Source organism: Misgurnus anguillicaudatus, unplaced genomic scaffold (genome assembly GCF_027580225.2).
Source record: "Misgurnus anguillicaudatus unplaced genomic scaffold, ASM2758022v2 HiC_scaffold_31, whole genome shotgun sequence".
Lineage (NCBI taxonomy): Eukaryota > Metazoa > Chordata > Actinopteri > Cypriniformes > Cobitidae > Misgurnus > Misgurnus anguillicaudatus.
Genome location: NW_027395281.1, coordinates 5,639,599 through 5,654,396, shown reverse-complemented (window position 1 = coordinate 5,654,396; position 14,798 = coordinate 5,639,599). Strand labels below are relative to the sequence as shown.

Below are 14,798 nucleotides of genomic sequence, written 5' to 3'. Positions count from 1 at the left end.
CTTTAATAGGTTTGTGTCATGTATGTTTCAGCAGAATATAATGATGAGATTTGTCCCGCGGTTTTTATCGAGGACGGTCGATATTTTCCGTTGGTCGATTTTCCCGCCCGCGGGGAAGATAAGCAGGAGAGTTTTAGTTATAAATGAATAAATGTGTGAGGTTTTTGTTAGGTGTGTAGATAACACGGCTGTGGTGATTTAATGTTGAAGTGTGTCTGTGTAAATGTTTTATACATACTTTGGTTATTGATCGACGTCCTGATAAACGGACGCTGGGCATCACCGCGGCGCCTAGCTTCACGCGTGGTTCGTGTCGGGATGAGCGCCGAGGTTCCGGTGGGTCTCACGGATCTGCTGATGGGTTTCACGCTGGAGGTTCTGAAGCAGAGACCCACAGATCTGCTCGAGTTTGCCGTTCAGCACTTCACGCGCTTGCGGGAGCGGCGGAGCCCCGCGCGCGCCACTGGCCGCTCTCCTGTGACCCGTGGCGACGCGTTTGACCGCGGATCCGCCGCGACAGACTCGACTGAGGACGAGAATGATGAAGATGATGATTTCCCAGAGGACTTCACCTTTAAACGTGAGTAGATAAAGCTCACGTGAATCAGATTAAATCAGTTTTCATGTTTGCTGTCTGGATAAAATCACACAAACATCTCACAGTTTTAAACTGTTAATCTTAACGTTACTGTAAACTAAATCTTTTGTTATTAACATTTTTTCTGTTTATCCACAGCACCTCCTCCTAGTAAATGCAACAGAAGAGTTTCAGGTAATTCAGGTTAAGATTTATGATGAATTTTTGTTGTGTATCAGAGGGTTTAACTGTTAGGTTAGTTGTCAGTTTGTCACTGTAATTGAGATTACCTTACGAGAATTAACCACGGTTTACTTAAACAAAAAACAACAACCCAAAATGTGTTACTCTAGTCTTCAATCATGTAATGAGATTACTCTCTTTAAAAAGTATTTAATTATTTACTAATTACTTTCTAAGTCATAAATGGTACAAAGATAGGGTTGAAATGGCTCAGATAAATCATATAAAAGTACATCAATTATTCTGCTCAAATGTCCAATATTAAAGTCACCATGAAATCAAAATACAAGCTGAAATTTGTAAATTTTGGGATATTGTGGTGTTTTTTACAAATGATTTATTTGTGAGCCTCATTTTTTTTTATTCATGTGCCCTCATAATCTTTAATCAAAAACACAAATCTCCTCCCCTCCTCAAAATTATCTCTCTGTACTTCCGGTCATATGGTCTGGGAGATGGGCGGAGTCCAGGAGAAGATCGCTGCAATTAGCAACACGACACAACTTCAAACGATCCAATCAGATCTCAATGGACGAATTCAAGTTTCAAATTTTATTTCAAAAAGCCGTTTCACTCCGATATACATTACCACATGAAAAATAAGGCAATCGCTACTTCCGTTTCATGGTGACTTTAACTAACTATTAACTACTCTTGCCTTAAAATGCTTCAAATTACTGCTTATTAATACTTAGTAAAGTAGTTGTTAAGTTTAAGTATTGGTAGGATTAAGGATGAAGAATAAGGTTTTGCAGAATAAGGCATTAAAGGCGGAGTCCATGATGTTTGAAAGCCAATGTTGATATTTGAAATCACCTAAACAAACACGCCCCTACCCCAATAGAATCTGGACCTTCTGTTGATAGACCCGCCCCACACATACGCAAACCGGCATTTGATTTGATTTGATTGGCTATAAGTGTGTTTTGGTAGTCATCCCGTCTCCTTTTCCAACGCGTTTTTTAAACATCGTGGACTCCGCCTTTAATATTTGTTTTTTAAGTATTAATAAACAGCCAATATTTCAGCAATTTTAATGCTCATAACCAATTAGTTAATAGTGAGAATTGTAAAAAAACATAAATTTTAACGTTAGACTTTAAGTGGGGTTTTCCCGTACAGGGATTAGATTAGTCCCAGACTAAAATAAATGTAAGAGCTGTCCAAACTGAAAACAACTTGCACTGACAAATCTTAAAATACTCTTATGTTTGGCCTCAACATGTACACAAGTTATGTTTTAGTAAAGCATGTTTGTTAAAACTAGTTATGTTAATGTTTAATCCATTATTGTATTGTTTAACATTGATCTACAGTCCATACACACACAGTATTTACTTCAATCACATCAGAAGTTACTGTCACTAAATGACTGAGTAATCCCTTACTTTAGTTTTTTTAAGGAAATGTCATTCAATTACACAAACTAATTACTTAGTAACTAGTGACCCCCAACACTGCCAATGGTAATCAATACATAATAAACATGGTTAGTTTAGTAGGCTAAGGGTTGTGTTACTGTACAGTGTGTGCAGAGGCTTATAACCCAGATGAAGATGAAGATGATGGTGTGGAGTCGAGGGTCGTTCACCACAAAACTGAAGAGCAGCGCTGTCGACTTCAGGACGCCTGCAGAGATACACTGCTGTTTAAAACACTGGAGCAGGTGATGTTAAAAATATACGATCATAAACCATTTCAAATGAGTTGACCAGATACTGATGTCTGTCTGTCTGTCTGTCTCTCTGTCTGTCTGTCTGTCTGTCTGTGTCAGGATCAGTTTAATGAGGTGTTAGACAGCATGTTTGAAGTGTTGGTGAAACCTCACGAGTGCATCATAAATCAAGGGGATGATGGTGATAACTTTTATGTTATTGAAAGGTAAGCCTGTAATCTTTATTTGATTGTGTTGTTGTGTTTACAGATCTGTGTTGAAATCTCTGTTTGTGTGTCATAGGGGTGTGTTTGATATAATGATAGAGAAGGATGGAGTGACTCGCTGTGTGGGTCAATATGAAAATAAAGGAAGCTTTGGTGAACTTGCTCTAATGTACAACACACCTCGTGCGGCCACTATCATTGCCACACAGGACGGAGCGCTCTGGGCTTTGGTAAGACTGTACATTTTGAATTTCTGTATGTATAACAGACCAGAACTTACTGTGAGAAAATATTATAACCACACGTGCTCATATTTAAAGTCATTTCAGAGAATTGTTAGACATGTATTGCTGAAACACATCACACAGACTGTTAACTATGTAGTACTGAATTATGTTGAGTTACACCGTTAAACAGTTTTTCCACATTTCTGTGTTCACAGTTATTTGGGTGGGGCTAAAACTTCTGACGTCAAGTGAGAAATGTGTAGCGTACTACTAGCAAATATGCACCTAACTGTTATAACCGTATATAGTAGTCAGTGTAGTGTATGAAGTGTAATATAGTTTCAGTCATGTTTGTGTATTTTGTTTTCAGGACAGGATCACGTTTCACAGACTCATTGTGAAAACTAATGCCAAGAAGAGGAGAATGTACGAGAGTTTTATTGAGAGTGTGCCGTTGTTAAGGTCTCTCCAGGTGAGGGTGGAAACGTATATAACACATGAAGAGCTCAGATGCCTCTGTGTCTGACATGTTTTCTTATAAATGAGCATTTTTATCAGATTCTTAATGGACAGCAGAGGACTCCAGGCCAGATTCACACGGGAGCGGCTATGTTCGGTGTGGATCCGGCCCAGAGTCGTCTTCTGTCTGGGATGTCAACAAACAGGTATTTCTGAATGGCCTGAGGTCGGGATTAAGCAATTCATTTTGAATCCTCACAATTCATCTTTTCCTTTCAGTTGTTTAGATGCTGAAGGTGATCGAGTAATGTCTCTCTCTCTTTCAGTTATCTGAACGAATGAAACTTGTTGATGTTTTGGGGATGAAATCCTTTAAAAACGGAGAGCAGATCATTAAACAGGTTTGTGTTCGTTAAGTTCTGTAACGTTTCCTGATGTTTTAGAAATGAATAGAAACCACCATACAATATTACTGCAGCATCTGTACATGCACATGTGGGAATATAATAAAAATAATTACACTACTATACTATACTCTAATATGACAGATATCATATTAAGACATACATAGAGAATTTGCAGTAATATAATGAAATGTACCTTATCATTACATACTGAAAAGTAGAATAAAAAGTGTATAGTTGGATTATTGTAATAATGTGGATATCAAGCAGTTTTCTCTCTTTTGACTCTTAGGGTGATGAAGCCGACTGCTTTTATATTGTGGAGTCTGGGGAAGTTAAAATTATGATAAAGAGCAAAGTAAGCACTATTTATGTCTCGGTATAAACACATCTCCATGACTGTATTTAGGGGGTTTCTCATGCATTGATGTCCTTCTGTAGACTAAAGCAAGCCAGCGGGTGAATGAGGAGGTTGAGATTGCCCGCTGCACTACAGGACAATATTTCGGGGAACTGGCGCTGGTCACAAACAAACCCAGAGCTGCTTCTGTGTATGCGTCAGGAGAGACCAGGTGTTTAGGTACAAGACCAAACAACACAAACTGCACAACCATTTACATTACAAATTGCCAGCCCTGAACTAACTGATAATAGAAAGACATTTCTATACACAGTTCTGTTTTCAAGGTCAAGTTCTGCAAATATTGTGATATCAAGTGACTGCAGACAAACCGACTTTTAGGTCGCAGCCATTATAAAAATGTATAATGTCAGAATTGTCTGCGATCATCCAAAAAAACATTTCTTTGAGGGAATATTTCACCCAAACATTTTAAGTCGATTGTTCCTTCAATGTCTTTCTATGTTCTTCAGAACCTAAACGTAGATTTTTGTTTTGCGTTTTCACTGAGACAGTCACCATCCACTCTTATAGCACCCCTTCAAGCTTTAAAAGCACCCAAGATGGTTAAATAAATAAGTGCACTTGACTTTGTTACACCTTTTTTCAAGCAAACATCCTTAAACTGCCAACAGATCAGACACAGATAGACAATTCAACACGGTCACCAAATACTTGATTATAATTTAGTTTTTCACCAAACAATTCAGGACACTTACAATATGCGACACAAGTCGGGAAGGTTTTTATCATCTTTTAAAGTTTAAAGAAGTGGTCACTATTCACTCCCATAGTAACAGAAAACTCAAAAGAATACATTAAAAAAAGTTGCTTTTGGGTTTTGAAGAACAAAGACAGACATTGGAAGATGACACAAGGGTAAGTGAATAATGAAAAGGTTTTAATTTTTTGAGTCAACTGTCCCTTTAAATATTTGTTGATAGGTAAACGCTGTTCTAATTCAGGTAATGATGATGATGATATTGTATTTCTGATATTTTGTCAGTGATTGATGTGCAAGCGTTTGAGCGTCTCTTGGGTTCGTGTAAGGAGATTCTGAAGAGGAACATCAGTCACTATGAACAACAGCTGGTGGCTCTCTTTGGCTCCAGTGATGATCTCAAACATTAACAAACTTCCCACCTGTAGAACGAACAAACCACTTTAAAACATAAGTTCTGTGTCCAGATCCTGACACTTATGTCTCAAGATGCACTTACTATAGGGCAATGCACTGTATGTACCTGGACAAACATTAACCGTTTCAAAGGTACATCCACAAGACTAAAACACTGTGAATGTAATGTCCTCAAACACTTACTAACCCTAATGTGTATCAAATCCACTGGTCAACCAGATCACTTTAAATGTATGTGAAATATAAGAGCTAACTAGCCATACAGTGCTGATTAAATTATAAACAAGAATGTTATCAGTAACCCTAGCCAAACACTTAAAATATATTGAGACATTTCTGTTTTTTAACCCTTGGCACATCTTGGCTCATAGATCAGCATTTCAAGCACATTACTACATTTTATTTGTATGAAAACAGATCATTCCTTCATGTGTCCTTGAATTACCCACAGTAGATAACCATAACCATCTGCAATTCTGAAACACTAGTAAATTTCCTAGAAATGTTATCCATGACTTCCTGTGATTGATGATTAAACACAAATAAAAGCATGACTAGAAAGTTTTCTGGACCTTTTTTATTTGAGTAAGAAAATTTGAAGTGCCCACGATAAACCCACCAAAGAGCTTCCAGCCCCTAAAGTCTCAAGTATTTACATCACATATGCAACTTGATTTAGTTTGACTTCTCAATTGTCTTTCTCATCCCAAAATATGGTAAGATCCACAGCTCAAAGTAAAGGGCGACTCGTTTGGGCTCGGGTCATCTTGCCATGGTTTTAAATATTTAAAATATTTACAGTCCGGCAATCCAGAAACTCCATAATCCTGCATGTGTTTGATGGCGGGAACATGGAGCATGTGGGTGATCGAAGACACTGAGTCCAATGTTCAGCGACCACATGACAATTAAAAAAAACACGCACAAGTTTGTTACGATAACTTCTGATTCATTCTTCAAAAAATAGATTCAAATCACCAAATGAAGAAAATGTCAATCCTAAGGTTTTCATCAAAATGTTTCCATGAACAAAAATGAACTTTGTCAATAAATAAAAACACTGCAGAAACATGATGAAGTCAAATCAGGGACGCAGCTAAGCCGTAGACGGACGAACCTTCCAGTGGCTCGGAGACGCGAGAAATGATCCGAGTTTGATATATTGAACTTTCAGATCAAAGACCGTGGTCCTTGTGGCAGCAAGGTGACATCAGAGCATTGTAGCGGGGAAATCACACAGACGTGATGACAATCATGAGGTGTGGAGAGATGCTGGAGATCTGGCTGAGAAGGTCTGGGGCTAGCCGTGAAAGATGACTCTCGGAAAACTCGCAAGGCGGGAATATCTGCAACACGTAGGCAGGCTGTGCATGGAGAAAGACAATTGTTATTGAGCCATTTCCATGACTTATTTTGTCAAGTCAACAACTAAATTAAAACAGAAAGAGCACACACCTGATTGGAGCCAGGATTAGGGACATTGATAATGCCCGCAGCCAGTTTGGCCTGCAGGTAATTGATGAAGGCAGATTTGAGTGCCTGTGTCTGGTTCAGCACATCTTCCTGGTTAAGACCACAGGGCATGGCCAACAGCAGGCAGAAATCAGTTTCCCCCTGACAACACAGCACAGATTCATCATCTAACAAGAACTGTCTTCTCAAGGTCAATGTTCAACCTTTAAAACTGAAACCGATTTAATCAAATACAATCATCAATAACACATTTCATCTTTGTAACACATGGCTGCTCAATATCGCTGTATTTCTTATTCACACGCTCATGGAAATATACGTACAGTCATTCTGCGAGTGACTCCCTCTAATTGCTGGGCCTCCAGTCGCATCCTCTGTACAATGCGAAGAATCCCACCACTTTCTGGGAGAGGCAATGACCTCATGCCAAGAGCTTTGTTTCCACATAGAAAGTGCAACTGAACTGCTGCAGTGTCATTCTTCAGTGCAAGCAGGCCTTGCCACACGATAGGATATTTCTGCACAGAACGAAACAAACCATTAAAATGGAAAGAGGGTTTTAGTAGATCTTTGCCAATTGCAGAAAACATTTGCACTCACACACAACCTCAGCCTGTTAAAATTCACACTTACAGTTAGGAGCTGCACCATGTTTACAGGCTGATGTCCACCTGACTCCACTTTAGCTTCAGCCTGTGCTTGGTTTGACTCTGGCTCTTGAACACCCTTTGTTAAAAAAAATGGAAACGAAACAGAAGATTACATGTGTATACTAAACTGCTACAAGGTACATACATTTTTGAAAGCAAAGCAGACCCTAACTTACCTGGGATGGTGGGACACCAAGTGGAGAATGACTAATTCCAATTGAAGAACCATCAGCAAACTGAGGGTGGACAGGCCGTAGGTTGGTATACACAGAAGGATATTCAGTAAAAGATGCTCCAACTCCTGTTGCCATTAGCTGAACTCTCTGAGGAGAGGCTATGGGAGGCATAGTGCTACGTATTGCCATTAATCCTTCTTTTCCAGGTGACTGTGCCCTCTTCAGCTCTGATGCTTTTGCAGTGTCCTTTTCAGATATTCCCTTTGTTAACATATGTGGCCGAGGGGAAAGAGATGCTGCCATGCTGGTAGGAGTTGAAGGTGGTGGTATATTCTCAGGGATGTGTCCCTGGTGTAGTTCTGCAGCTGGCCGATCACTCTGCTGGTGGTGCATGAGCACTCGCATGTCCCTTTGTGAAATATTAAATCGATCAAGTGGTAAACTGCTGTGAAGAGCTCCACGGTATTCTGCTGGTATGGATTCAGGTTTTAGTTGAGCAGCAGGTGGTGGTCGCCCAAGAGCTGGATGGAAACGCCTTGCCTCATCTTCCCCTCCATCATGGCTCCTTGCATTTGCAGGGTTAACTTTGAGAACCATTTCCCTGTTTCCCACAGCCTGAGGAGATGTGGGACGTTGTTGTCCAGGAGGCCAAGAGGAACTGAGGCTCTCAGAGTGAATTCCATAGTTCATCAGAGAAAGAGGCGGTGTGTTCACTCTTACCTCACCCTGTGTAAGGTGTCCTATTGGGACAACACGGTGTGGCGACATTCTTCCAATGGTGCCATGAGCATTGTGTGGAGGCATGATCACAGACTGCTCAGAGTGATGGACGCTGGGAACATACTGGGGCAGAGAGGCTAATCCAGGTGGAAGGACCATAGACACCCCTTTGGGAGATGACGAGCCAATAGGCGATACTTTGGCAAATGGAGAATGAGGGTGTCCTGATTTTCGTGGAGATCGCGGCTCCTGTTTAGACTGAATGAGTGCTGGAGCTCGATCTGTGGGTGTGCCAGGCATGAACCCAACGTGATTGCCTGCTGCTGTTGCTGCTGAAGGAAGATGCGGGCTTATAGCAGGACTAATAGTTGAGACCCAGGCAGGTTTCACGCTATCCACATTGAGAGATTCTGGCCCATCTCCTTTTTTGGGGTGCTTCATAACCATTGGGTATTCTGTATGAAGGTAACCCATGACCTGTGATGGGCCAGCAGTTTGTTGCAATCTTTTAACAACCCCAGTTTGAACCGGTGTGTAAGCAGATTCTAATTTGTCATGGGCAGATTCTTGCTTAATCGAGACATTTAGCTGTGGTTTTATGGAGTGACCATGATCTGAGGGAAGCAGGCATTTTGAAGCAGGTGGCTGGGAGGCACTGTACAACTCCTGCTTGATCTGTGGCATAGATCCCAGCTGCTGTGACTCTATGTCAACAGCACTAGCTGGAGGGATCTGACTAATCTTGGCACTTATACGCTGTGGCCCCTCCATTTTTTGCCCAGAATGACTTAACACCACCACCCCTTCTGACGTCTGAACTCGAAGTCCTGCGCTAGAGCCTGTACTCAAAGATGTACTCTCCACAATATAACGACCAGCATTTCCACCTTCCTCTCCAACTGCAGGACCATGGTAAGTGCTGCTTTCATCCAAACTTTGCTGGTAAATCTGTTTTGGAGGTTGTTTGTCCAAAAAGGGGTTTCCTATTGGAGCATTTGGCTTCTCTTCGGTGTCAGGAGGATTGCAAACACGACTGATTACAGAGGTAGGTGTGGAAGCAATAACTGAAATTACCGACTTCTCACTGAAGATCTGCTTTGTTTCTGGAGATGGGATAGAAGGCGGCTGTCTGACAACAGGTTGGGCAGAAACTGACAGTTGCCTATTATCCTGAGAAGCACTCTTGTTGGTTACTACATCTGGAGTAATCTCCTTTTCCCTTGCAGAATGAGTAGGCACACTCACAGACGTGGTGCTAGTTTCCAACACTGGTACAACCCTAGGCTTGGTGAGGATTTTACGTAAATCACCTGGGTTGACATTATGAACGGGTTTGTCTGTGGGTAATGCTGGGCCCTCCACAAGGGCTACAGGGGTTGGTGGAGGGGACAGGACCCCAGCTTCTTTTGGTGGATTACAACGGTCTGTTGGGGAAATAGAAAGCTTACTTGAATTACTTGAGGACAAATTTTTGCTGAGACAGATTCTTGTTGGAGATAATGAAGGTGACATGTTCTCATATGAATAAGGCTGATATTTGGATGAAGATGGACTTCTGTTGATGGATAGAGAGGACTTTGGAACATCAGGCTCAGTTTTGAGAGGCATCTCAGGTTCATTTGTATGGGTTACATTAGGAGCTGTCAAACTTATACCCTGCTTGGATGATGAAGTAATGACAACAGTAGTACTTGTTGGTGATCTTTCAGTTTTTGTTGGAAGTTCTGCAGGCATGACCTCAGGTGACTTCACTGGGTTGCTCTCAGTATCCAAAACTATATCTTTGCTGGGCTCCTTTTTACTTCCAGCTGCTTTCTGACCTTTTGCTCTTTTTGTAGTTTTAGGTCTACCTTTAGATCCCTTTTTGGGAGTAGTCATAGTCTCCTCCTGAACAACAGCTTTGTTGACAGAGGTGTCGGAAACTTTAGAATTAGGCCCCTGTGTCTGGACGTCAGGATTTGAATCAACAACAGAACTAATGATTTGTTCTTGAGGTAAACTGCATGATGCCTCCTCTGATGTAATGGAATCAATTGCAGCAGCAAGCTCTGTTTCGCTGGATGGATTAGCAGGCTTTTCTTCTAAGTCACGCTCTGGTTCTTTAGAAAGTTCAGCTAATGGACATTGTGGCTTTGTCAGGCTACCTTTAAACTCAATAGTAGAATCTCCTGTCAGCTTGGCAATATTTTCAACAGCCTGCTCAAGCTCCAGCTCTCGAGACAGCAAAGCATCTTGTGACTCAACAGTGTTAATTGGATCAGGTAAATCAACCTTTTCACTATTACCATCCTCATCTGTTACATCATTTCCAAATTTAGTTTCTAGTAACTGGTCTTTTGACGAAACACCAGGTGAACTCTTTTTGAGAGATTCATCATTTTTTCCTGGTTCATCCTCACTGTTTTGAAGCATTGCCTTTACCTCTGTCACATCAAGCTGGATTCTAAGGTTTTTAAGAACAAGAGAGCTTTCTTCAGTGTTAAGTTTTGTGCTTTCTGAATTTCTTTCTGTTTTGTCTCCTTTTTTTCCAAATCCAGATGCTGAAACATTTACTGGATTTATTCCTTTCTGTGCGTGGGGTGAATGTTTGCCTTTACCCACTTTGGAAACTCCCTCACTGCTTATATCAGCACTATCGAATTCCTTGGTCTCAGTTGATTTTAAACGCTCACCTTTCCCTACTAGCACATCATCTGCTTGCCGTCGATTCTTGGGGGGGCGTCCCCGTTTGGTTGCAACATGGCTCTCCACGTCTGATCCAACATCTTTGTCTGCAACACGTTTCCGTGCAACACGAGGAGATTCTACATCTTTCACGGGTTGCGGAGCAGATTCATCTTCAATTGGTGTAGCATAGACCGATCGCACATTCCTACGTCTTGCCCTTACTGGCAGGGATGTTTGCTCTGTACCTTGCTCCATATCCAAGCTGTGGACTGGCGATTTATTCACTGACTTTGAATCATGCATTGCTTTGGATGCCTCAACTCTTGGAGAACGTTTTAGTTTTTCCTTGTCAATGCGCTCACTTTTTCGGGTACTTGCTTTGTCTGGGGTAGCAGGCAAAACTGTAGATGTTGCTGGTGTGGTAGGTGAGGTTTTAGGCTTTTTATTCCTTGACTTAGGAGGGGGCGAAACAGCTTCTTCATTTGCACAATGTTCAATAGTTTTCTGATCAACTGCACTGTTAGGTTCAGCCTCTGCAACAGACAGCTCGGGTTCTTTTTCAGGTTCTTTGGTGGGGACATGTAAGGGGGAGTTAGGTGGTTCAGGTAATTTTATCAGCGGCTCAGCCTTTGATTGGGCATTACCTAATAGTACATCGTCATTTGAGACCTGTTCTGCAACTTCTTGATTGGTGTTGTCAAGTTCTTGAGTCTTTAATGACAATTTTATCTCAGGAACTGGAGTTTCTGCTTCTTGGCACTCTGAGGAATTAGATTCACAGCTTTGCTCAAACAAAGGGTGTGATGACTGAGCTGAGGGCTCTTCAGGCTCTTTATTTTCCTTTTTCACAGAAGGCTCATGGAAAATACGAGAAGGAACATCATCACATTCCTTTTCTACTTTTGGCAAAGTTTCTTTGGGTGCAAGTGCAACTGGTGATATTTGAGGGGTCTGAACTGGACTAGTTTGTGGTGCATGAAGCGGACTAATTGATTTCACCTCAGTCTGAGGAATACTAGTTTCAGAGATATTCTGTTGCTGCGGCTCTTGTCCTTCCTCTAGTATTTTACCTAATCTGGTGCCATCTATGTTTTCTTCTTGCTTGGGAACTTGATGGCATTGTTCTTTAGTCTTCTGTTGTTGCAACCTTGTAAACTCTAAAAAGCGGCTATGGAAAAGCACAACTGGTTCTGGCTCTGGCTGCCCCTCAGCTAGGCTTTGCTGAGAGTACAAATATCCAGCACCTTGCTCAGGGTCCTCATGCTTTCTTTCCAGATGCTGGAGGCGCCTTGAATCTTGCTCAAAAATAGAGCTGTGAAGAAAGCGTGATGCAAACAACTCTCGCCGCTCCTGTTCTTCAGGCTTTGGATCTTCTTTTCTGTCATCTATTTTTTCATCCGACTCGCTTCGAATTTTCTTTTTCTTCATGTACCATGAGGGTGTTGGTCGTGGTGTTGTTACAACTTTTTCTGTCTCCTTTCTATTTCTGAGACTGGCAAAATGTGAATCATAGTCAAGAAAAGACCAGTTGTCTTCTCTTGATGAGGACAAAGACTTTGCACGCTCTAACAGAGCTTTAGTATCTGGGGTGATGGTTTGATCATCTGCAAAGGAACAAAACTTGTTTCTCTCAAGAGAGGTTAACAACTTAGACTCTGACAGCCTGTCTGTACGATGTCTTTCTGAGAAAGATACTGAGGTTGATGGAGCATTAGGTTTATTTTCACGATCCTCTTCAGAGTCTGAACGCACTTCTCCAGGCTCTAAATCAGGCCAAAGTCCATAATCCAAGTATTTTCGATTGAGACGTCTTTTCTCTGAGCTTCTTGAATAATCTGGCAACAGGTCTTGCTTCAGTTGACTCTCCCAGCATCTTTGCTGCTCATCTTGCGGAGTTGTACTTATCTTTGACATCTGTGAAGTATGTATCCGTTTACTTGCAAGCTCCAGATCTGGCTGAAAATTATCCTCAGGTCTAGATGGTTCTTTGACATCTTTAACAGTCATTTGGCTGTGGGTGTCTGTATATTCTTCCTCTCTTTGTTGAGGGACATGCTGAAATCTTGGAGAATGTGTGTTATTCCACTCAGTGTCTTCACTCTTTTGCCTGGATGTTCGGTAAATCCTTTCTTTCTTAGCACTGATGTCTATTTCAAGTGTCTCTTGCTTCTTGCTTTTACTTGGAGGAGAATGATCAGTTACATCCTGTGGAGGCTTACCTACTTCATGTACCAGGCTACGATGTTCAAGATCTTCTGCATCTAAACCCTGAAGGCTGTCTGTTTTTCCTGGTTTATCAGACTCCTGTAGCTGTTGCCGTAGTCTACGATTCTGCTCCATTTGCTTTCGGTAACTCTGAGAAAGATCAATGTTCTCTAGATACTCGTCCCCAACTTTATGTTCCTTTTCTGAGGTTATGTCAGTTGAAAATTGTCTAGACATACCTGACCCAGGATGAGATATTAAATCTACAGTATCCACCTCAGACAAATTACCTGTCCGTACCAATGGGCCCTGAGATGCCCCTGTCATATTGGTATCAAGCTCTTCCCTGTGACTATAATGAGACGCCATCTTGGATCTGGAGTGTTCTCTTTTTGAAGCCTCTTTCTCCGTTTTTACATCAACATCAATCTCTTTTGCAAACCCTGTGTTCAGCCCAAAGTCTGAACCACCTGGATCTTCATCCACACGTCCCTTTTTCTGTCTTATAGTTTTTCCACTGGGATCACCAAACCGTCTCTTTCTAGCTGCAAGTCTGTCAGAATCCAAAAGGGAATCTTTACCATCACTACCAGAGTCAGCTTTGAAGTGTTTCTTTGTTTTTCCTTTGCCATCGCGATCCAATGATTCACTTTTACCCTGATCGAGTCGCTCTCCCTTTTGCAATTCATGGCGAGTCACTTGCTCAGCAGGAGGGGGCTCGTTGTCTTCTTTTTGCTTTTGTCTTTCTTGGGTCTCCACGTCTGAAATTTTTACCTTCCCAGAACCTAAATCTGGACAAGGCTCTCTATCTGATTCTGAATGAGGAACACTAGGCGATTGTGCTTTACCTCTTCTTTGTTTGGCCTTTTCTCCTTTCTCCCTGTCAGCTTTCTCCTTGCGTCTGCCACGCTTTTTGTTCTCAGCCCCACTAACACGATCTGCTTCAGTCTGTTCCAATTCTCGTCCTAGCTCATCTGCTTTGTAGTCTACTGGTGATTTTCCTGACTTATCAAATTGAGGTTGAGGTTGTGGTGGTGGTGGTGGAGATAAGGAGCTGCAGCTTCCAGATCTCTCTGAAGAGTGCCTGTACACCCGTCTTTCAGCTTCCCGTGATACACGTTCAGATGGTGAGGGAGAAGCAGAGGGAGTCAAGGTGCGGCGCTGATGAGATGGGCTCCATCTTCCACGATCTGCCTCAAAGCGTTCACGCTCCCGCTCACGTTCCCGTTGGATATAGCTGTACTTTCTGATATCCTCAAAAGGGTCCCGATAATCTCTGTATTCACGTGGGTCCTCATGGTACCGGGGATCATAGTGGTCCCCTTGGTAATGATCCAACTCATAGCGATCACGGCCACGACCAGAATATTCTCGACGAGGGTCTTCGGCATAAATGCCAGGAGTCCGAACATTCTCATAATAAGCCCTCTCTGCAGGAAAGTCATGATATGGAGTTCTCCGTTCATCCCTATCAAAAGAGGAATTGGGAAATATATTAGTACTGTACTATTTGGACATCTTGCATCTAACACAGCATCCTCAGTTCATGGAGCTTTCTGTTAAGAAGCTAATGATCTG

General features: G+C 41.9%; 2 protein-coding genes across 7 annotated transcripts in view; one reads left to right on the top strand and one right to left on the bottom strand.

Moving 5' to 3' along the window:
- The first annotated feature begins 58 nt into the window (after positions 1-58).
- On the top strand, positions 59-5,893 carry prkar2ab (protein kinase, cAMP-dependent, regulatory, type II, alpha, B). 2 transcript variants are annotated; one of them, XM_055217343.2, is made up of 10 exons: positions 59-580; positions 737-772; positions 2,347-2,486; positions 2,595-2,701; positions 2,778-2,931; positions 3,299-3,400; positions 3,714-3,788; positions 4,084-4,149; positions 4,233-4,371; positions 5,198-5,893. In XM_055217343.2, exons 1-10 carry the CDS (start codon positions 202-204, stop codon positions 5,320-5,322), a joined length of 1,323 nt encoding a protein of 440 aa, XP_055073318.2. In that variant the 5' UTR covers positions 59-201; the 3' UTR covers positions 5,323-5,893. The 2 variants fall into 2 exon arrangements, with proteins under 2 accessions (XP_055073318.2, XP_055073319.2); XM_055217344.2 differs by lacking the exon at positions 5,198-5,893 and adding an exon at positions 4,466-5,114.
- LOC129453213 (msx2-interacting protein) overlaps positions 5,892-14,798 on the bottom strand; it is a 21,479-nt gene continuing 12,572 nt past the window's right edge. For all 5 annotated transcript variants that reach the window (XM_055217337.2, XM_055217335.2, XM_055217336.2 and 2 more), the window contains 5 exons: positions 7,629-14,688; positions 7,436-7,528; positions 7,126-7,320; positions 6,785-6,943; positions 5,892-6,693 (listed from right to left, as the gene is read on the bottom strand). In XM_055217337.2, the coding sequence (XP_055073312.2) occupies positions 6,562-6,693; positions 6,785-6,943; positions 7,126-7,320; positions 7,436-7,528; positions 7,629-14,688 (7,639 nt within the window). In that variant the 3' untranslated portion in view covers positions 5,892-6,561. The remainder of the gene's footprint in view (positions 6,694-6,784; positions 6,944-7,125; positions 7,321-7,435; positions 7,529-7,628; positions 14,689-14,798) is intronic.

What these genes read in the sequence shown, in the direction of transcription:
- prkar2ab (XM_055217343.2), top strand. Translation starts at nt 202, where the DNA reads ATGTTGAAGTGTGTCTGTGTAAATGTTTTATACATACTTTGGTTATTG. An exon ending in ACGGAGCGCTCTGGGCTTTG is followed by an intron (nt 2,932 to 3,298) that starts GTAAGACTGTAC and finishes TTTTGTTTTCAG; the next exon opens with GACAGGATCACGTTTCACAG. An exon ending in AAATTATGATAAAGAGCAAA is followed by an intron (nt 4,150 to 4,232) that starts GTAAGCACTATT and finishes GTCCTTCTGTAG; the next exon opens with ACTAAAGCAAGCCAGCGGGT.